We start from the raw sequence: 23,085 nt of genomic DNA on the forward strand, positions 1-23,085 counted from the left end.
ATTATCACTTTGTGAGGGGTGTAACTGTCTAACTGTTATGTTGCTTTGTACCCCTGAAACTTAAAAAAAAAGTAAGGGGAGCTGAAAGGAAGAATGCAGGAAGAAAGAATATGGAGGGAAAAAGGGGAAAACGACAGCATGAGTAAGAACTAGATGATCAGAGGAGAATGGAGAAGAACAAAGCCCCACCTCACATTTCATGAGTATGAATGTACCAGGCAGGTGTTACACGAAGCATTGTATAAGAATTATCTGACTTAACCCTCACAACAGTGCTGTAAGTTAGGTACTATTTTTATCCCCTCTGCAGAGGGGAGAAACTAAACTACAAAGAGGTTATGTAATTTACTCAAGGGACACAGTTAATAGGTGACAGAGCTTGGATTTCAATCAGAGTAAGACGCAAGACCTTATGATCCTTACACAGAGAAATGTAGAAGCAAGGGCTAGGCAATAGTTTTCATATGCGTGTCCCCTTTAGGAGCTTTTAATGAAAGATAACTGTAGCAAAGTATGTAAATCTTAGGTGTGCACCACAGCGAATTTTTGCATCTGTATAAACCACCACCAGTGGCAAGATACAGAACATTTTCTGGTTCCCAGGAGGCTTCCTGGTGCCCGTCTCAGTCAGTTTCCCCTACAGGTAACTACCACCTTGACTTCTATCATCATGGATGAGTTTTGCCTGTTTTTGACCTGAAATAAATGGGCTGACTTAGTGTGCCTCCTTTAGGTCTAACTTCTTTCACTCTACACTGTGTCTCTAAGATGCATTCAAACTGTGTGTATTAGTAGTTCGTCCTTTCCGATTCTGGAGAGTATTTCATTATATGCATATTCTGTATTTTTATCTACCCCACTGTTGATGCATACTTGGGTTATTCCCAGTTTGGGACTATTGGGAATATAGCTGCCAGGAACGTCCTTGTACCTGTCATTTTGTAGACAAGAGCTCTCATTTCTTTGGGGGTATTTACTCAGGAGTAGACTGGAAAGTGCCCATTTTCATCAGTTAATATTCATCTCTGGTTATATCCCTGAGCTTAATAAAAAAAAAATACCATGATTGAATAACAATGTCTGCCATGGGCCTGTGAGAGGCACATGTACTTTTTATTTCTCATCCCTAAACTAGAGAGAAAAACGGAGGCAAGCAAACAGGTAGCAAAAGGAAGTGAAACAGAGGAAGCACTTCTAAAGTGGGAGCCAACTCCTCTCATCGCGCTTTGCTGCTCATTTGAGCTGTGGCGTACCCGGTGTGCTCTGCCCCTGGTAATGCTCAATTCAGCATTGGTTTTACATATATCCCCTCATATTGCCTTAAAACCTAAGGCCATGCTAAAAACCTAAGGCCTTGCAGGGAGGAAGGAAGACAAGAATGAGGATTCAAGAGACCTCCCTGGACGACTGGGAAGAGCTAAAAGTAGAGTCTACTTATTGAGGTGTCAAATTTTACTCCATGTCCCCACAGACCAGGGGGTATCACTGCGGCATGGGAATCCTTGAGCTCCGCAGTGTTCTCTGCCTTCGTACTCACGGGGTGGGGCCTGGGGAGAGGAGATGCTAATTTTAGGTGGTGGCCGCTGGGAGCTGAGAGGGGTCTGAGTGAGGTCTGGAGCCTTTGAATCCGTGGGAAACCTGGAGTGGAGAAAGAGGCTCAAGGGTTACACAGGACAAAATTCTGTTGTTTCCTAGCAGGAACCCTGAAATCTTCCTACCAGAAAATGTTCCAACCACAGCAGCGTATGATAAAAAATTAGCGAGGCAGCAGCAACAAGCAGTCTTTATCTGGAATCAGGACGTTCTAGGCTGATTTTGTTGACATGAAAGTCACTCATCCAGTAGAACAAAGGAACCAGCATTGCTTCTATCAGGTGCGGTGGTTGAGAAATGAAAGCTTTTACTACCTTCCATTTGGCAAGTATTTGAGAAGAGGGTAGCAGGACTTTCACAGAGGAATTGAGGACATTTCACTTTGTATATACAGCAGACTGGAATGCTAGCTGCCCTGTTGAATTGTGCCAAAGGTTTTTGTCTTCTAAAATGGCTTCCAGAATTAAAAAACTGACATTGCTTGCTGCTTGAGAGACAGATAAAGCTGGATTGTCTGAAAATTTTCAGGTTGAGAATTTTAGGAGTTTGCCTCATTGTTACAAAACTGTCAGCATATTCACTCATTTTTCAAGCTGGCCCATTTTAGAGCTGGAAGTTCCTTCCATCTAATCTTATTTTGTAGATGAGAAACTGTGTCCAGAACTATTCAAGGACTTGCCTGATGCATACAGGTAGTTAATACCTCAGGAGAGCCATCTAGAACCCAGGTAGCCACCATCTTTCGTTCTCTTCACCACACCAGCATTTTCCAATGCATGTCCCAGAGAGCACTAAGCCTGCACGGATCTGCGCAAATAAACCTTCCCAGAAGTTTGGGGAATGCTGTGTGCTCTCTCCCCTTCCTGAGCTCACGAAACCTGAGAGGTAGTGAATGCTTCAGGGAAGTCTGACAGAAGGGAAACTCACTTAACCTTGTTTGAGCCGGTATCCCCCAGACTCAGTGACTACAGAATTCTGGTTTACGTAAAATGTCCTGCAGAAATGCTTTGAGACATGCTGTGCCTTGCCAAGCTGTCACCTTATCAAATGTTTCTCTGTAGCTCATATATAAAACACTTCTAAAAGCCCCCATGAGCACACCCTTCCCATTAAAGAAAAAGATGTGCGTGGTGAGGAAGAGAGCTGACGTTTCCTTAATATCATTATTTCAATATTACTTTCTATTTTAAGAGTACTAAAAGTTTCTTAAATAGTATCTTGAAAATGAAAGGAAAAGGAATTAAGACATTTAAGATTCCACCAACGAGACATCATTGTTATTTATATTTCTTTCTTTCTTTGTAGGCTTTTTAAAATGTGTGGTGACTTTTATAGAGTTGTAATCTTACTACGCAGACAACTTAGTCCTAAACTAGTTTCTGATCAGGCACATAATTTCATAACTGATCTTCACGAGCTATGTTGAGTGAAGAGAAGCAGTGGTCTGGGGGGAAAATAGTGTCACAATGACATTGAGTGTTCATGGAGACACCAATGTAGGGGCCTTGGTGAAGACCTAGAGATATGTGTGGCAACAGACCCTGAGCTCACAGGGACTGGAAGCCATGTGGAGGTTGGGAGATCCCTCCTTAGGATGGAAATAATTCTACCTGCATAAATGTCATAGGCCCAGGCTTCTGGATAAGTCTCCCTAGATGCGGAAAGAAAGAGAAAACTGGAGCATCAGTTGACCTACTTCTATTCCTGGCTCTGCAGAAGTGGGATGTTTAACCCTGTCCTCTGAGTCTGCTCATTCAGAAAATACCCACCCTCACACTGGCCTGCTCTCAGTTCCTCATGGGCCACGCAGCTTTCCTTTGAGAGCCCTTGCCCGGAAAGCCCTTCACCTGAAATCCCAGCCTTCTCTGACCTCAGATTAGATTCTACTCTCCTAATCCATGTCTCAACGTGCCTGTAGTTTTCCTCTAAAGACAGAATTTACCACGATATGTAATTACATACCTCTGTGGCTATTTGATTAATGTCTGTCTTCCCTATCAGCCTGGAAGCTTCATTAGGGCAGGTCTGTTTCGCTTACCATGGTGTATGCAGCATCTACAGTTGTACATTCTACTCTATGTTAGGTACAAAGGAGGAATTCAACAGACAATTGTTGAATCAAATGAGTGAATGAAGGTGGTTAGAAGTAAACAGCTTTTAAACTTCTTCTAGTCCTAAAAGAGGTCAATATTCACAGCCTAATGTAAAGTAGTGCCATTAGGGTTGAGTTCCACCACCACCACCACCACCACCACCACCACCACCACCGCCGCCGCCCAAAAACCCCATAAGCCAGGTAGCATGGACAACAGTCTGATAATTAACTTCCCTTGGTCCCTTCAGGCATATTGGTTCTTCAGAATCTTTCTTAAAAGTTCCTGTAGCTTTAATTGTCACTTCAACAACCTCATCAGTCTGTCTCAATGAGTCTTACTGAATAAACAAAGCTTATGCTTTTGAATGTGACTCTAGCACTCTATAATAAATCAGGTCTCCATTAGCTACAGCCATGCTGGCAGGGCCTATAAACAAGTAGAGACCATTTTCTTCCTTTTTTCTTTAATTGGAGTTACTAGACCTTCAATACAAACCACAGCTTTGTTGTTTGTTTTTATCTTTTTAATTGTAGTAAAATACACAGAACATAAAATTTACCATTTTTAATTGACCATTTTAAGCATATCCAGTGCATGCACATTGTGAAACCATCACTAGCATCCATCTCCAGGTGCTGATCTTTAAATGAGATGTTAAAATCCAGTGGAGCAAAAATAACATAGATATTTCCCAGGGATATTTGAGGTTGAAAATTGGAGCAAATCCTTCCAAATTTTCCATGAAAGGACAAAAATCACAAATGCTTATCTAACTAAGAACAGTACTTTAGTTCCTTGTGAAAAAAGCAGATGCATGGGGACAGGCCACGAGCCTTTAGCAGCAGCTGGAAATTCCGGGAGCACCAGCTCAGTGACCATAACATACTAACAGTTAAGGGCCTCGCCTAGAACTCATCCCCCTCAGAGCAGTATTGACAACTGGTCTCCACTGAGGCCTTCCGATGTTCTGTGCACTCTGACAAGTGAGTCGCTGGTACTCTTCCTCTTCATCCTCTCACAACCACCCTCAAGATAGGTACAATCTCTGTTTTACACAAGGAAACTGAGGGATAGAGAGAGGAATTTACTTGCCCAAAGTCTCCTAGCTAAAAAGGAGCAGATCTGGGATTGAAGTCAAAGCCATCTGGGTCCCTGAGCTGGCATTCCACAGAAGTGGGCAGTTTTCATGAAGGCACGTGGCTTGGTATTGTGTCAGTCTGGTGCCTTTGAGAGAACCCTAGGGGGCTGTGTGTGTGCCAGAATATGGAAGGCTCGTGCGAACAGGAATATCTGACAACTCTCCAACTGTTCCATGATGAGCAGGCAATTAAGGAAGTGGTGAACCAAGCAGGCCTCAAAGCTACCTCCCCACCCAGATTCACCAGGACAAAGGCACTTTCTCAGGGGACATTTCCGTTCAGCTAATGCTTCTTCATTAAGGCCTACGTTTTTTTGTAAGTGGTCAATGCATGTCTCCAGGGCAGTGGTTCCCAGACTGTCATGGCATGAGAACGCCCCAGGATGCCTGTTAAGTGTCGATTCCCAGGCCCTGCAACCTGGAGGTTGGAAGTGAGTAGGTAGACTCTGGGAATGAGACTGGGGAACCAGGATCTTTAGGGGACCTTCCACACTGACAAACCCTGCTGTCGGGTTGGTCCTTCATATGCTCTTCACATTGAAGGGGGGAGCAGTTTTACCTGTTTAAGAGGTTCACTCTATTCATTGAGTCAGCAAACTTCTATGAGGTAACTACCCAAGTCAGATACTGTGCTGGCTGTAATTTCACATTCACTTGTGATTATTTGATTAATCATTATCTCTTCCACTAGATTATAAGCGCCATGAGGGGAAGGACTTTGCCAGTCTCACACACTGCTATATCCCCAGGGCCTAAAATAGAGTAGAGGGTCAATGACTATTTGTTAAATGAACGCATTGAGGGAATGAATAATAAAATAAGTGAAAGACAAATGAAACCCAGTTCCTGTCCTGATATGCTTACAATGTAGGTAGTTGGGGAGAAAGCACGTCGGTACAATAAAGAGTTCTTGTGTTTTGTCAGATGTGGTCCAGGCATAAGGCCACCACCTCCCCAGCAAGGCTGAACCCAAACTGGACCAGACAACAAGGTGATAAGACTGGATCATCAGGACTGGAGCCTGACCTGAGCAGGGTTAGACAAGCACAGGTCAGCTGGGAATAAACAGAGACACAAACAAGTGGCAATTTGTCATCAGGCAGACAGGCTGCAAAGATGATAACACATGAATTACCCATCACTGTGTGTCCACAGTGGGCCAGGCCTCCTGCTTCACCCTTCACATTTACTTGTTCCCCACTTAATTCTTACATAAAAGTAATCTATGTGTCACGCGGGGTGTCATGCGGGGTCTCTGGTTCCGCTCCCCACATAAGAACGCAGGACATGGTGAGGCCAAAAAGGAACACCCACGGAGCCATAGGTAGGGGAGTCACACCACTATACTCTCGCTGGCGGCTGGGTTGGAGACACAGGAACCAGGAGCCACACAATTCTCAACCCTCACTGCGCCGCTTGCAGGCTCAGCCACCATCTTCTTGCTAGCTCCCCCTATTTTTGCTAGCCTAGCCACGGCAGTTATATTCATGGCTAATGGCTCACTGGTTACAGCTGACGGCCAACTAGCCACAGCTGATGGCCATTTGATCACAGTCGATGGCCATTTACTACCTGAGCCAGCACCTTTCTATGTGAGGCTGAGAGCCTGGAAACTGCTTTTTGGGGCTCTGTCCCCACAATGAGATATCAGTTACTGGCTCCATCTTATAATTGTAGAAACTGAGCCTCAAAGAGGCTAAGTCCTGTAACTATAAGAGCAGAGCTGGGGTTCAATTCCAGGCAGTGTGAGTCCATGGCCCCGTGCTGTGTCTGGGCAGGCAGAATAATTTTACTGGCAAGTGGACAGGACTGAAGAATCAGAGGAAGGGCGTGGAGAGACAGCTGAAAGACTTACCATTTATGAAGTTTCACCAGGATAGGCTATAGCCACCACCCTCTTTAAACAGAAGCATGCGGAGGTTCTCAGCGTTACTTTCCCAAGCTGCTCCAACTTGATCTTAAAAGGTCCGCTAAGGAATCTGGTCAGCCTAAGTGTCTCTCACATTTTCCTCTCCCCCCATAGACAATGCCTTAATTCCAGCCTCCTTTGCCTTGTCTAGACCATGGCAGGTGTATCCTAACTGGTCCCTCCTCCTGTAATCTGCTCTCTGGCCAAGAGGAATCTTGGGAACATAAATCCGGGCATCACCTCCCTGTCTGAAACCTTCAAAGTAGTGGTTTGCAATCATGACTATTCATTAGAATTGTCTGGGAAGCTTTTAAAACACACCAGTGCCTGGCTTCCCCAGAGATTCTGATTTAATTGACCTGGGGTAAGGCCCAGACATGCGTATTTTTTTAAAAGCTCCCCAAGTGCTTCTAATATGGAGCCAATCTTGAGCACTACTGCAGTTTAATGGATGATATGCTCACTCTTGAGCCAGGCATACTAAGCTCAGCCTTGAGTCTCCTCTCCCACCATTCCTGCCTGCCCCCATATTCAATATTCCAGCCATACTGCAACTGCTAATGATTCCCCAGGGATTGCTTGCTATTTTAAGCTGCCACTCTTCAACAATGATATGGCCTTTGTCCTACCTTCTGGCAAACTCCTCAGTGTTCCTTATTCCTTGGCCCCAAGGTCACCTCGTCCGTGATATCTCCACATGACCAGGGGCAATTGGTGGCTCCTTCCTCTGGTCTTCCAAAGCACTGTGTTTCTATCTCTGTATTAACATGTCTCTACTGTATTGAAACTATTTGTACAAATGACTCTCTCCCTCAAAAAAAGCCGTAGGAGCAGTGATGCTTCAGATAGCTCTTGTGGCCACCTCACATCTTCTTGGCCAACTTTTTACTTCAGCCCCAGCGAGGTATGCTTTCTCATTGCTCTATTTCCGCCCAAAGTCTTCTCTCCTGGGGCCCAGTAAGTAACCTGTGGTACCCACATAGCTCCTCTGATACATGGGCAAACCCAGAAGTGCCAGGGAGTTAACACCCGATGGGGCAACTCTTAGCCAACAGGGGATAAGAACTAGGGGATAAATCCCCAGGGCACACGATTCTGAAATGCTTTCTCCGCAGCTCTCCAGAGGGTCCCGGTTGGAAGAAGCCTCAGGTGCCCAGTGTGGTGACGTGCTCATAACACCCTTTTAGGGTGGCTTTCCCTCTTTCCCTGTTTCCTTGGGATCACTTCCCAATATAAACATCCTGTATTCAATTCCTATTATTAGGATGCGTTGTTTGGAAAAACTAAGGCAAATAGAAATAACATTAATCTTTGGGTCAGAAAACTGCATTCTAATCTTAGCCCCACCTCCACCTTGGGCAAGAGAGCCTCAATGACCCTCGTTTTGTTATGTAGGAAATGAGGATAATCTTTCGTTCTTCACAGCATGGCTGGGAAGAAGAAATTGAACGGTGTGTAGAAAGGATTCATAAACTGCAAAGCACTCTATAAAGCAATTTATCACCATGCTTTAGGAGGAAGTTTTTTACTATTCAACCTCTAATATGATGGAATTCGTCAGGCCTTGGTTCTTGCCTTCTTCTTTTCTCACTTTTTACCTCCTTCCTACGATCTCATCCATTTTGAAGGCTTCAAAACATTCCATGATGTCAGAGACATATGTTTAGACCCGTGCTGTCCAATCAGGCAGCCACTAGCCATCTGCGGCTACTGGGCACTTGAAACGTAACTCGTCTGAATTGAGATGTGCTTTAAGTGAAACATTCTGGGATTTAAGTTAGTATACCAAATGTATTAATAAAATGTCTGCAGCAGTGGAAACGCTCTGTGTCTGTATTGTCCACGTTAGCAGCTACCAGCCGTGTGAGGCTGGAACACTTCAAATGCGGTAGTACAAATGAAGAAAAACATTCTTTATTTGATTTCATTTTAATTAACTTGAGAGAACGGCATGTGGCTAATGACTATCAAATTGGACAGCATATATAACTTAAAGCCATCGCCAAGGACAAGTTCCTAAAATATTTTTGCTCTCAGTATATGCCAAGAATCTTAGTAAAATCAGTGCACACCCTCAACAAATGGCTAGTTTGCATATATAAAGTGATCTTTGTGTAAAACAAACCACTGAGATTGCTATAAAGATTCCCTTCAGATGCCAGTGTCTACTCTTCACATACTCATACATTTTGTTTAAAGAATGCCAAAGACCTTGTTCCACTTGGCCAGGTCAACACAACAACATGAATCACAACAGCCTTTAAAATGACCACTGCACATGAGTGAAGGTCATTCATGACAAGGACCCTTTGGGAACATAGAGCTCAAGTCTGTCATGGATTTTGCCTCCTAGGCAGCCCTCCCCTACAATGATGCAATAATGAACATGTAAAAAGTTCAAATCAAGAAGGCAGTCGTGTACATTTGCAACTGGTAAACAAATAGCAGAGCTGAGATGTCACAAGGCTTCAAGTCTGAGTGAAGTTTTGCCAGGAGAGCCGACATCACTCAACATTAAAAGGCAAGAAACCACTGACAATGAGATAATATCAGCCTTCCGTGCTGACAAAGGGGCTGCTGTGCACAGCCCCAGTGAACTGAACTTGTGTGGTTAACAGATGCTAATGTAACATCCAGGCCTCTGTGTACAGCGAGGGATGTGGGCGGATGGCAAAAGTTTCAGCAGCCTGGCATATGTATCCATATTCCCAGGCGCACAGTTTAATATCTTCAAATATAAGAAAATATACTTCTGCACATGTATTCCACGGTCAAGTTAACTTCTGGATATATATGTGTCATTAGCTTTATTAGTATATTCTGGGCCCTTGTAAATTTATTTACTGTAATTTCAATGAAATTTTAAAATGGTGTATTTGCAATTTAAATTTACCATATGTTTTCTAATTAAAGGATTAAATAAAATAATGACCATATTACAAGGTACTTGTGAGATAGTCATGTCTTTGAAATTTTACTTTGATGAATTTGAAAGGAAGCAGAAATAAATCACAGCAGAGCTAATGACCCTAATTATTTTTAGTGATATTAACTAGCTCTTCAAATGTGGAACACAAGAAATCTGTCCATCCATGAACTCATTTCAAGTTACTATATCTGATACATGTATGTGTTCTCTGGGGTTTTTAAAAATTGATTTTGCTGCGTTCTTTAATATTTTGAAGATGAGCAACAAGTCTTCTCCACAGTCTTTGACTTCCAATGGGCTTTATACAGCACTGTCTGATAAATTTTGTTATTTTGGTGATAGTGATAATGATGGAATAAGAAGAACAAAGAGTACAGTGTTGTGACACGTCCACAATGAAACAATCAGTAAGAAGTAGAGATAGCACCAAATAGTAGAATACAGCGCGGTATAACACAGATCTGGATGTGGTGAATAAAGTCTTTCTTTCCGTTATTTATTTAATTTGCTGAACAATCATAAGGACGATTATCTTCCCACCATTAATTGATTCAAGGCATTCCCTCTTCCAGAAGGAGCATCAGCTTCCATTTTACTCCCCTAATACAATGGATATTTACTTTCCCCTGGGCTGTCAGAACCTCAACTCCTCTATACTCTGATTTACTATAACCTTTCTTTCCACCCTGCTCAGGCCCCCTCATAAGCGAGCGTGCACACACACACACACACACACACACACACACACACACGACTTACCTTAACATTTTCTGGCAATGGTTTGTTCTGGGTCAGCCCTACAGCTATCAGAGCAATCACAGCTATGACAGAGGAAAAGCCAAGGATGATCAGTATATTTCTGGAACAAAATCTCTTCAGTTTAGAATCTAAAATCAAAAGCAGAAGAGAAAATAATCAACAACAAGAAATCAACAAACATTGATTTTTCTCCCCTTTCTGTACAGTCTATTGCTTGCTATCTGGAAACATCAAAGATAGATTAAAAAGTTAATCTTTACCTATGAGGCACTTGCAAAGTAATCGAGACATAACTCAAGAACAAAAGGAGGTCTCTACTGGGATGAGGGCCAAGACTGAGTTAGTGGCTGTCATAAGGAAAGTGGCAGAATTAGATCAGTGATCAGAAATGGAATAAGGACAGGGAAGAGTCCCAAACTGGCTGGTTGTTTGACATTAATAGGTCAGGTAGGTCTATCAAGGTACAAGTAACAAGTCATAAAAATCAAGGCTAGCCCTCCTCTTTTTCAAAATCTACCTCAAAATGTTTAAGATGCGACAAAGTATTCAAAATATATCATCGAACATCAAAATTCCACAACTCTGACATTTCCTGGCTTGACAGACCCCTTGCTTTTCAACCACACTTATATGTTAATTAGTAATAGTGTAGAGGCTGTGGAGTTTTGAATATTTCATCATTCTCATTATCTCCACTATTTTGTTCTTAGTCTCACCTTTTGTGGGACATAAAAAAGCTCCAGGAGAATAATATAAAAGGCAAAAGTTACTTTGATTATAATAAACAGAGCTTATAGCTGCAGGTGAACAGGAAATGGAATGGTTGCCTCATTCCCTCCATTCTGATAACTCTCTTCTTCTCTCAACTTCCCAAACTATCCTCAAACTTTTTTCTTAGGTTTTGGGGAAAGATAGGATAAAGTATGAGGTGTGATCAAATAATACGGTGAATGCTGCTGCCAAGAGCCTTCCAGGTGATATTAATTGCTTTTTGACCTTGATGGAACTGTGCGCGCTTAGTTTGTACCCAGGAACACTACAGTGAACTCTGAATATTATAAGGGCTTGTTAGAGTCTTTAAGAAACGATAGAAAATGGCCTGAGAAACGGGCAAATGATTTCATTATCATGACAACGCTCCATGTCACACATCGCTTCTGGTACACGGCAATTTCTGTCAAATAAAAACTTTACAGTGTGTCCTCATCCACCTTATTCACGGGATCTGGTACCGTGCAACTTCTGGCTTTTCCCCAAAGTCAAAATGACCATGAAAGGTAAATGTTTTGAATCGATTCAGGACATTTGGACAGCCATGGCAGCACAACTAAAGACACTCACGAAAGAGGACTTCCAGAACTGCTTCAGAAAGTGGCAAGAATGATGGGACAAATGTGTTCGAATTGAGGGGTGTATTTTCAGAGGTATGAATGGCAATGTGTCTTTTACTGTAATACATTTTTTTAATTTAAGCATTCACCATAGTTTTTTATCACACCTTGTAATAAAGGTGCATGTGGAAATGAGATGGATTATCCAAAAGAGATTGCCCTTCTCTACAGACAGGGCATGGGATTAAAACAGCTGAAGAAGGAGCCTGAGCCGCCTCCTCCTCGTCCCATCTTGGGCAAGCCGCAGCAGCAGCTGTACACTACAATGGGAGCGCCTCCTCAAGCTCCTAAGCAGAAGCTTGGACTTAATCCCAAGGACTGTTACTGTATGGGTCTCCAATCTGCACCAACCTCTAGAATCTTGAACTAGTCTTTACCCATCAGATCAAACAATATAAAACTTAGGGGAAAACATCCTAGCTGCACCATTATCTACTGCTTCCAAACAAAGGAACAGTAGATAAAGTGTACAGCGCTTCCTGCCTTTTCCATTCCCAAAAAAATCTCAGTTTTGTTCAGATGCCTGCCACTCCTGCAAGCAACCCACATGCCTCATGGGAAAGGGACACACACCCCAGTTCAGGGACATGCCTGATTGTTCTGTATAATCTCATTCCCTCACCAGTGCATTCACTGGTTATGTTCCCCCAGAATGTCTCATGAGACCCTGGAGGAAGTCTGCTGGGGCAAGTCTAGGAAAAGAAAGGAGGCATTCTCTCTTCCTCAGACTTGTCTGGATGGAATGACATTGAATGATGGCAGAGGTGAGAATGAGAGAATTTGAGTCCTTGATGGCATTTTGAGCTTCTAAAACAACAAACCTTGATCCAATCCCCTCCATAAAACTTATGCTTTAACCCAGTCAGCGTGAGGATTTTAATACCTTGAAGCCAAAACATACTGTTACAACTGGTATGGCAGAAATGTTCTGTTTGATGCCAGGGCTCTGGAATCTGGAAAAGAGCCCCCTAAATACTGCCCCTTAGGTACTGCCTACCTCAGTTCCCAAAGTTGTGATATTGACAAGCACAGCTCATAACAAGCACGTGCTTTGATTGAACAATTACGAATATACTACCCAAGGGCAGCGCACTGCAGCAGTGTTTGTACTGTGATGGAATTTCAAAATGCTTTACTCCCTCAAACTCTCTACTTGTTTAGTTCTTTTGTTTTCATAAGTATGACAACTTTACTGTCTCATTTTCCTCCCACATCTATCCAGGCACTACTCTTAGCATCCAGTGAAAAGGACCCATAAGATTCCTGCTCTTTGGAGTTCACAATCCAGTGGGGGCGACAGATAAACCAGGAATAAGTAGTACATAAATTAATGACTTCATGTCATGATAAGTGCTAAGAAGAAATTAAAACCAAGGAATGTGGTACAGTGACGTGTAGCAGAGTTGGACTAGAGGGATTCAACTGAGGGTCAGGAAAGCCTCTTTGAGAAAGTGACATTGGATGATAAGAAAACACCACCTATGAGAAGGAGTAAGAACATTCCAGGAAAAGGAACAGCCACTGCAAATGTCGTGAGGTGGGAAACAGCTGGGTGTGACTGTTTCTTTCTTTTCCTAATAAGAATATTTACTAATTCATTGTTATCCCTGAACAACTGAAAGTATATTTTTGCCCATTTGCCCAGCTTTTGTGATCATATCCAAATTATTACAATATATTCAAGCCTTTCATTATATTCTTCTTATTAAAGAAATGTTAAGAGAAAGAACTTAGATCAGAGAGAAAGTTTAGGAATTTTTCATACACAATTTTCAGAAGTTTTATTAAAAAAAGCAATGGCTAAGTTTGCTTTTCTTGTAACCAACTACATTACCCAGGAAGGAATAATTAAAATACTATATTTTTCATGGACTAGGGCAGGTAGTTTTCAAAAAGCCCTTATCACATGCAGGAAGCCAGACTCTTCTTAGGAAGTGGTTTCTAGCCATGGAGGTCCAAGAGGACTTACTCAGGATGTGCTCATAAAAAGGGAAGCACTTAAGTTACTGCCCCCTCTTCTTGGGCCCTCAGAGCTCTTTTAGCCTTGACTGCTGCAGTCAACTTCTATTATGGAAAATTCACGACTATCTTCCCTCTGAAAAGCCCTTCATTTGCCTTGTGGATCACAGAAATGTGGTTTCTATCATACAATGTGAAAACAATTTCAAGAAATAGTTTTACCAAAAATATCTAATGGCAAACGGTTGTGTTTTCCTTTCAATTGTCTCATTATACTGGAGAATTCAAGACTACTCAAGAATTCACTTCTCTCCCATTTTTTTCCTTTCATGTGACAAGTGAGAAGGATTTTCTGTTTAAGGTGAGAGAGCCAGGTAGAACCTTCAGCTCTTCATTTGACAGAGACACAAAACTGAAGGAAACCCAAACTTTGAGAAAACACAGACTGATTGCAAGCCAATTAGCTGTGTCAGAGGCAAAAAAGATTTTTTTTTATTCTTACAGAAACAGCCATCATGACATCCTATTAAAGTGAAGGTCAAAATTATTTAATTTTATCCTTAGTCAAAATTCTACTGTACAGAGAAATCCCAGCATCTCAACTTCATGATACCAAAGACGTAATATCTTAAAATTTTACTCCATTAATAAAAAGATTTGGGGTGTTGGCAGATGTGGTGGTTTTCAGGCAAAAATAAAAGTTTTGCTCTGCAGATCCAGTGTGACTCACTAGATTCAAATTGTTTCCAATTTCTGATGGGTCACATCCGGACTCTGCTTGGCTTGTCATATAGAGAACAAAACAGCAAACATGGATAAGCAATGGCGAATAAACAGAGTAGTGCTGTGGTCCTTCCTGTGTTTACACAGCCCAGTGATACAACAATCACTGAAGCTCAGTGGACTGGTGCTCATCTGGCCTTGCCATTCTCCCAACTCCCAGAGTCAAAGCCTCCTCACCATCTCTGCCATCTCCCTTCCATCAGGGAGTTCTTGGTGACACATGTTTAAATTGTTCTCACACTCAGGGGCTTTCAGAGTTGCTTCATTCTCAGTTGCTTCATTCCAGGTGCCTGAGACCCACCCTCTTCTATGGTGATATCCACCCCCGTTCCAGTCACCCCCCACCTCTTCTACAACAGCCCTTTCTTGTATCTCCCACACTTTCTAATTCCCTTCCCTACCAGAATCCATCCTCCACGTGGCTGCAGAAATCTTCCATAATTGACATTTCCAGAGCTCTTCCTGATGAGGAATGTAAGGTAGCTTCCTACTGCCAGATGAAAGCCACACTGGTCTACCTGGACTTCTTAGCCCTTCAGAAATTTAAGCTTTTCCCACCTGAGATGGTGAAATCGATGAGTCAAGGGAATAAGGAGAAAGTATGCATACCTCTAGGGCAAGAGCACTTAAGGCCACCGGAACTGCATGTGCCCTGAGGTGGGACACTGCCTGACCAGGAAGCCGGTGTGGCTAGAAGAGGGATGAGGGGAAGAAGAGGAAGAGAAGGCCAGTGGTATAACTGGTTGCCTTGCTTGTAGGGCCTTGCAGGTTCTGATGAGAGCTTCCCCTTACTCTAAGTGATCTGACTTACTTCTAGTCATTTGTGTAATCTACAAGTTTACTGCAAAATAGGAGTAAACAAGGAACCATCAGAGTCTTTGAAGTCCCTGGAGATGGAGGGTGTGGCCTTTTACGCAGCACACCCTGCCTCTTGTGATGAAGTACGGAGCTACCCCGATGAGGTCAGGTCATAGGACAGCCAGGTCTGGGGAGAGCCTGCCCCTGCTGGAGTGGAGCTTGTGCCAAGACCAGGGCTGGGAAGAGGCCTCAAGGAGGAGGAAACACCATCACATGGGAGGACTTCTCTACACCTTTTGGTCTTCTTGGTAGCTCAGGACTAGAGAACCTGACCAAGAAAGTATCATCATGAGAAGTTGCCAAGCCAACAGTCACCAGGATCCATCAGCAGAAAGGCAAACTCCACAGACATCTGAGGGATGGTGGCTCAAGCGAAACCAGTCAAGCCTCCATTTCCTCATGTGCGAAATGGGCGTCCTAATAGTACCTACTTCATAGAGTTGCTAGGTGAGATTAATGACACTAACAGCCTATACTCGGAATCCTTACTGTGTTCCAGATTCTGCTCTTAGCACTTTAAATATCGCAACTAATTTAACCCTCACCACAATCCCATGAGGGAAATGAACTATTATCATCTACATCAGTTTCCTAGGGCTGCCACAATATATTACCACAAACCTGGTGACTTAAAACAACAGAAATTTATTCTCGCATAATTCTGGAGGCCAGAAGTCCAGAATCAAGGTGTCAACAGGGCCAAAGGCTCTGGAGAAGGTTCTTTTCTTGCCTTTTCCAGCTTCTGGTGGCTCCTGGAATTCCTTGGTTTGCGGCTGCATCACTTCCGTATCTGCCTCTGTCTGCCCAGGGCTTTCCCCTCTCCTTTGACTTTTCAGAACCCCAGTCATTAGATTGAAGGCCCACCTTAAATCCAGAATGATCTCATCTCATGATCTTCAATTACATTCGCAAAGACGCTACTTCCAAATAAGGTCACAATTACAGGTACCATTATCATCATTATTGTCATGCAACAGATGAGGAAACTGAGTCACAGAGAGGTTAAGTAAGTCGCCCAACATTACAATGATGTAAATGTGGGGACCAAGAATTAAACACAGGCATTCTGGGTCCAGAGGCTAGGCTTTTTGCCTCCGCCCTACCGTATCCCATACGACTGAGGTTTAGTTCAGTGTCTGGCACATGGTCGCAGTGCCGTATGTGAGAGCCAGTCTCATTATCCAGAAATGAAAAGTGACTGGCTTTGATGACTTGGCTGGAGGGATTCTCTGGACTGTTGTCACTGGGACGCCAGACAATCTTGTACCTTTTAAAATGCAGAGTCTTTGGTCCCTAATAGTCAGAAGCTTACAGACAAGTGGCAGAGAGGCTTAGACTGATTCTCAGGGAGGTGAAGGGATTTGCTCAAAGTCATAACTTGCAAACAGCAGAGCAAGGATTTGACCCAAGTCTCTCAACTCCACTTCACTTCCTCAACCATGGCCCTGATGTGTAGAAATTACTCAGTTTCATTTCTTCTCAGTTGACCCAGTACAACATAACTCACCCAAAGTTCTATTCAAAGGGAAAGGTCTTATTCCATTTCACACCCCCCATGATTTCCCAATTAATAAATCCTGAGTGAAGTTTGAGAATAAAGCAATTTAATTTGGTGGGGTTTTTTTTTTCCCGCCTGCTTTCAAATCGAGGAAGTCAGTACACTGTCAATAAATACACAAATGTGAAAAATGAACTTCAAGTCCTCAGTGATGACCGTTAAAGGGCAAAAGGCAAAGGAAAGGGAGGGACAACAAGATGGACACAGGCAAAACAGTCAGGAAATAAGAGGGGAAGAGAAGGGTGTGTTGGGGGAAATGATAAGAGAGGTAGAGAGACAAGTAGTTGTGTAAAATAACCACCCCATCTCCTGTACCACTGATCTCTTGAACTACAGACTTCAGAGGAAGTTATTTGCTTTTATTTACAATATTTTATTTCTACTCTTTGAAATGTTAATTAGCTGGTTCTCAGAATTCATAGCTCTTTAGTGAGAAAAGGGGTGCCTTTATCTTAAACTAGCCTGGCTGACTGTGGGTGGACTCCGTAGAGGCCCAGCTTTGGGTAGGACACCCAGGCAGTAGAATCAGGGGTGGGTGTGCCGAGCAAGCTCTTCCTGCAAATCAGATTCTGCCAATTCCACACTCCCTACTTCACATTTCTTCTTGCTGTGAGCTGTGCTCTTCTCAAATTAGCGGCAAGTGTCTGACTTTGCACTTGGTGTGCCTGCGTCTAAAAATGTTAATGACTGCAAAAATCAAATGCCAACAGGGGCTCTGCTCTGTAGGTAGGAAATAAGGAAAACAAAAGAGTCCCCTTCCCTCACTCTCGTCATTTCTTCCCATTGTACCATCTACCTCCTCACGCACACCCCTCTGGCCTCTCCCAAATTTTTTTGCCCGTAGATTACATGGAGCACAATAGGTCTTTGTGGTCATTGTGGAATTCCATATTCAAGTATAGGGTTGGCAAGAAGAAGGGTTGTTTCCGTCAAAGTGATATCACTGAGACTGCAGACAGGAATTCCCTGTGTCCCAGCCAACAGCGTAACAATCTCGTGTATTGATGGTCTCTTCAATAAGCACATTGCTGCCACTAAATGAATCCTCTACCACATCTGAAATTGAAGAATTGTGCCCTGGGGACTCTACACTTTCTCAAAGCAGCTGCATTTTTTAACAAGCCTTGGTTATTTGTAACCAATGAGAAAGACTGAGAAAATCTGTACTGGTCATATATTATTAGTGTGGGGGTGGAGTGAACTGACTCACCCAGGTCACCTAGCCTTACAGTCTCCTATCTTCTGCAGCTTACATTCATAAGTTCTCTCATTTCTACGTCCTCATCTTTGTACCCATAAGGTACAAAAGTCAGAAGCAACATAAAAATATTTCTATAGCAAAATATGCCATAAACAAAGTAAAAAATAACAAACTGGGGAAAATGTCTTCAACAACCATGAAATAGTTGGTTTTCTTAATATAGAAAGTCATTAAAAATCATTAAGAAAATGATCAACCCACCTAATAGAAAAATGGGGAAAGAACAGGCAATTCAAAAAAAAGAAACATATTCTCAACATATTAAATGTTCTAATTACCCTTAATTAAAGAATTTAAAATGAAAAAATGAGATACCTTTTAGCACTTTTCAGAATATCAATTTTTTAAAGTTTGAGAAATATATAATATTACACACTTACTAGAATGGCCAAAATAAAAATACCAACAAAACCAAATGCTGACAAGGAAACAGAGCAACTGGAAGTCTTGTATGTTGCTGCCAGGAATATAAAATGGCACAGACACTTTTGAAAGAGTTTGGCAGTTTCTTATGAAGTTAAACATACTTACCCTATGACCAAAAAAATCCCACTCTTAGATGTTTACCCAAGAAGAGTAAAGACATATGTCTACACAAAAACCTATACCTAAATATTTCTAATGGCTTTATTCATCACAAAAACTCAAAATAACCCAAATGCCCATCAACTAGTGAATGTACCAAAATTGTGATACAACCATACAATGGAATTCTACTCAGCAATGAAAAGGGAATAAACTAATAAATGCAACAACATGGATGGATCTCAAAAGCATTATACTAAGTGAAAGAAGCCAGACTCACAAGGCTATGTACTGTATGATTTCATTTATATGATATTCTGCAAAAGGCAAAACTAAGGACAAAAAGTTAGATCAGTGGGCAAAGGTTCAGAGACAAAGAATTAAATATAAAGGGCCACAAGGGAATTTTTGAAATAATGGAAATACTCTACATCTTGATTGTGGTGATTAGATAACTATATGTTTATGAAAATTCATAGAACTGTACACCTGAAAAAGGTGAATTTTACTGAAAATTCAATAAAGAAACTGTATATACCAACAAGGATATGGAGAAATGGGCACTTCTTCCATGTTGGTGGGAGTAAAAATTCATACTACCTCTTTGGCAATTTTGCAATATCTATTAAAGAGCAAAGTACAAATATCCTTTAACCCAAGAATTCTACTTCAAGAAATTTTACCTGCTGATAATACTTACTAATGTATGAAAATATGCATGTACAGAGATATTCAATGCAGCATTATTTATAATCGCCAGACTAAAAATGACTAAAGGTCCCTTCATTGAGGTCTGCATATATAAATTCTAGTACAGCTGCATATATAATTCTAGTACAGTCTGCATATATAAATACGTAACACTGTGCAGGCATGGAAAAGATTGAGTTCCCAGAATGTTGATGCCAAGTGTCTTCAAAACATTTTATATGTGAAACAATGTGTGCAGTATATTCCCACTGGGTAAAGGCACAGACGTCTCTGGAAGGTTATACATTCACTAGGAGGACTCACAGCATTCAGTATATAGTCATAATCATGGCTAAGATTCATTACAGTGAAAGAATATGAAGCAAAATCAGCAAAGAAAAAAAGTATGGGACAAAGTCTGGGGTAAACCAGGTGCAAGCTTCCAAGGGTCTTCTCCCAGTAGAGATCATAGGACACTCAATTCCCCCAGCAATGAGTTGTGCCAACACATGTGCAGTGTTGTCTATCAGGGAAGCTTACCAGAGATCCAGCTCCCAGGGCTTTCACTGGGGACCAGTCACATAGGCACTTTCCACCAGTATACCCCAATGTTCCAGACTCCCAGAAGGGAAGCAGGTGCCTAGCACAAACCACACCACCTGTACAAACAGTCCAGGCACAGCAAGCCATCTCCATCAGTTCTCAGAACAGTGAGAAGCCTTCTGAAATCCAAGCTCCCAGATTCTAGTCACCAGCCAACGCTGCAAGAAGGTCGTCCCAATGATTGATGATAGTCCCAGGCCTGCATGTTAATTCCCTCTGCAATTCTTAAAATATTTTACCATGTGGCCTTTCTTACTCCCTCCCTCCTTCTTTTCCCTCCCTTCTTTCTTCTTCCTCTCACCCTCCCCTATCTTCCTTCCTTTAATTCTCTGAGCAATTTAAAATTCTTAATTAAAATTTCTAAAACACCAAGGGCATTGAGTTGAAGAGGTTTTCCAGTTTGGAGTAAAGTGGCAAAGATGGTAGGAGCCTAAAAGATGGGCACTGGGTAAATGAGAAGTTGTGCACTTGTGGCTTGATGTTGATTTTGCTGTTTCTCTGCCCATTCTACCACCCTAACAGCCACTCACCAACTTGATTAGTCCAAGTAGCCATCGCTGTGTACCCTAATTGTGATACAACAGCTGTGTACCCTAATTGTGACATCCACCTTTCTTCCCAGGTCAATGTCATCTCTTTTGTGCATTTTGGGGCAGAAACAAGGTCTCACTTGCCCAGGCTTTGAGTAAATTCAAATCTTTAAGGGAAACCTATCACCTTCTATCAGACACCTCTGCTGTCATATGGCAAGACAAGATGGAATAGCTCTCTGGATAAGATATGATCAAGTTTCTAAACGTCCGTGGTAACTTTGTCACAGATCATCTGGTATCTACGCTGTTGGCTCTCTCTTCAACCATCAACACTGAGTATCTGCACCTTAGAGTCTCATGTGAAAATTCAATCTTAAATTGATTAGTATCTAGTTCCTGTCAAGGCTGCAATGAATACCACTGATATTTGGGAGGGACAATCTAAGAGTCCCCTTGATTTTTAAAAGATTTTTATTCAAATACAGCTAACATACAATTTTATCTTAGTTTCAGGTGTACATCATAGTTATTCAACATTTATATACCTAAAGAATGATAAGTCCAGCAACCATCTGACACTGTACCACATTATCACAATATTACTGACTATATTCCCTATGCTGTACATTACATCCCCATGACTTACTTGTTTTATGCCTGGAAATTTGAACCTCTTATTCACCTTCACCTCCCACCTCCCTTTTTATTTTTCAATTACAGCTGACATTCATTATTAGTTTTAATTTCAGGTGTACAACATAGTGGTTAGACAGTTATATAATTTAAGAAGTGAGTGATCCCCCTGACTAGTCAATAACACGGTAATAACTATATATAGTGCCTGTATATAACTATATATAGCACTATATATAGTTATTACCGTGTTATTGACTATATTCCCTATGCTTTACTTTACATCCAAATGACTAATTTGTAACTACCAATTTGTACTTAATGTCTACACCATTTCCACCCTGCCCCAACCTCCCTCCCATCTATCACCCCAGTAAATCTAGTACACATCTGACACCATACATACTCATAACAAGGCGTGATAAAAAAATACAGTGAATATTTAAATTTTAAAAAATTATTACAGTAAGAGACACATTGCCATTAATCCCCCTCAAAATACTCCCCCTCGCTTTGAACACACTTGTCTCACTATTCTTGCCACTTTCTGAAGCAGTTCTGGAAGTCCTTTCTTGTGAGTATCTTTATGAGCATTTAAGAAACGATGTGCATAGAAAACAGCCTGAGACATGGGCAAACGGTTTCCATAATGACAACGCTCCATGTCACACATCACTTCTGGCATGGCAATTTCTGTCAAATAAAAACATTACAGTGTGTTCTCATCCACCTTATTAACTTGATCTGGCACTGTGTGACTCCTGGCTCTTCCCCAAAGTCAAAATAACCATAAAAGGTAAATGTTTTGTATCGATTCAGGACATCGAGGCAGCCACGACAGCACAACTAAAGACACTCATGAAAGAGGATTTTCAGAACTGCTTCAGAAAGGGGCAAGAGCAATGGGATAAGTGTGTTCGAAGCGAGGGGGAGTATTTTGAGGGGGATTAATGGCATTGTGTCTTTTACTGTAATAAATTTTTTTATTTAAACATTTACTGTATTTTTTTATCACACCTTGTAGTTATTACAATATTATTGACTATATTCCTTATGCTATACCTTACATTTCCATGACTAGTTTGTAACAACCAATTTGTACTTCTTAATCCCTTCCCTTTTTCACCTTCCCCTCCCATCTGGCAACCATCAAAATGTTCTCTATATCTATGAGTTTTTTTCTGTTTGTTTGTTTATTTTGGTCTTTGGATTTCACAGATAAGTGAAATCACATTGCATCTATTTTTCTCTGACATACTCCGCTCAGCACAATACTCTCCAGGTCCATCCATGCCATTCTTTTCCATGGCTGAGCAATATTCCATAGAATATATGTACCACCTACTCTTTATCCACTCATCCATCCACAGACACCCAGGCTGACTCCAGATCTTGGCCATAGCAAAAATAAAATAAATAAAATAAAATAAAATAAAATAAAATAAAATAAAATAAAATAAAATAAAATAAAATAAAATAAAATAAAATAAAATAAAATAAAATAAAATAAAATAAAATAAAATAAAATAAAATAAAATAAAATAAAATAAAATAAAATAAAATAAAATAAAATAAAATAAAATAAAATAAATAAAATAAAATAAAATAAAATAAAATAAAATAAAATAAAATAAAATAAAATAAAATAAAATAAAATAAAATAAAATAAAATAAAATAAAATAATAAAATAAAATAAAATAAAATAAAATAAAAAAAAATAAAAAATAAAATAATAAAATAAATAAAATAAAATAAAATAAAATAAAATAAAATAAATGCTGCAATGAAATAGGGATGCACACATCCCCTCAAAGTAGAGTTTTAGGTATCTTTGGACAAATATCCAGAAGTGGGATTTCTGGATCC

The 23,085-nt window shown here is 41.2% G+C and overlaps 1 protein-coding gene across 1 annotated transcript in view; it reads right to left on the minus strand.

The window, feature by feature from the left end:
• The window catches only part of ENTPD1 (ectonucleoside triphosphate diphosphohydrolase 1), a 92,804-nt gene that overhangs the window by 25,225 nt on the left and 44,494 nt on the right, over positions 1-23,085 (minus strand). The window contains exon 2 of the mRNA XM_033130349.1: positions 10,425-10,552. Coding sequence (XP_032986240.1) covers positions 10,425-10,552 — 128 coding nt within the window. The remainder of the gene's footprint in view (positions 1-10,424; positions 10,553-23,085) is intronic.

The sequence above is a fragment of the Rhinolophus ferrumequinum genome, chromosome 16, assembly GCF_004115265.2.
Source record: "Rhinolophus ferrumequinum isolate MPI-CBG mRhiFer1 chromosome 16, mRhiFer1_v1.p, whole genome shotgun sequence".
Classification (NCBI taxonomy): Eukaryota; Metazoa; Chordata; class Mammalia; order Chiroptera; family Rhinolophidae; genus Rhinolophus; species Rhinolophus ferrumequinum.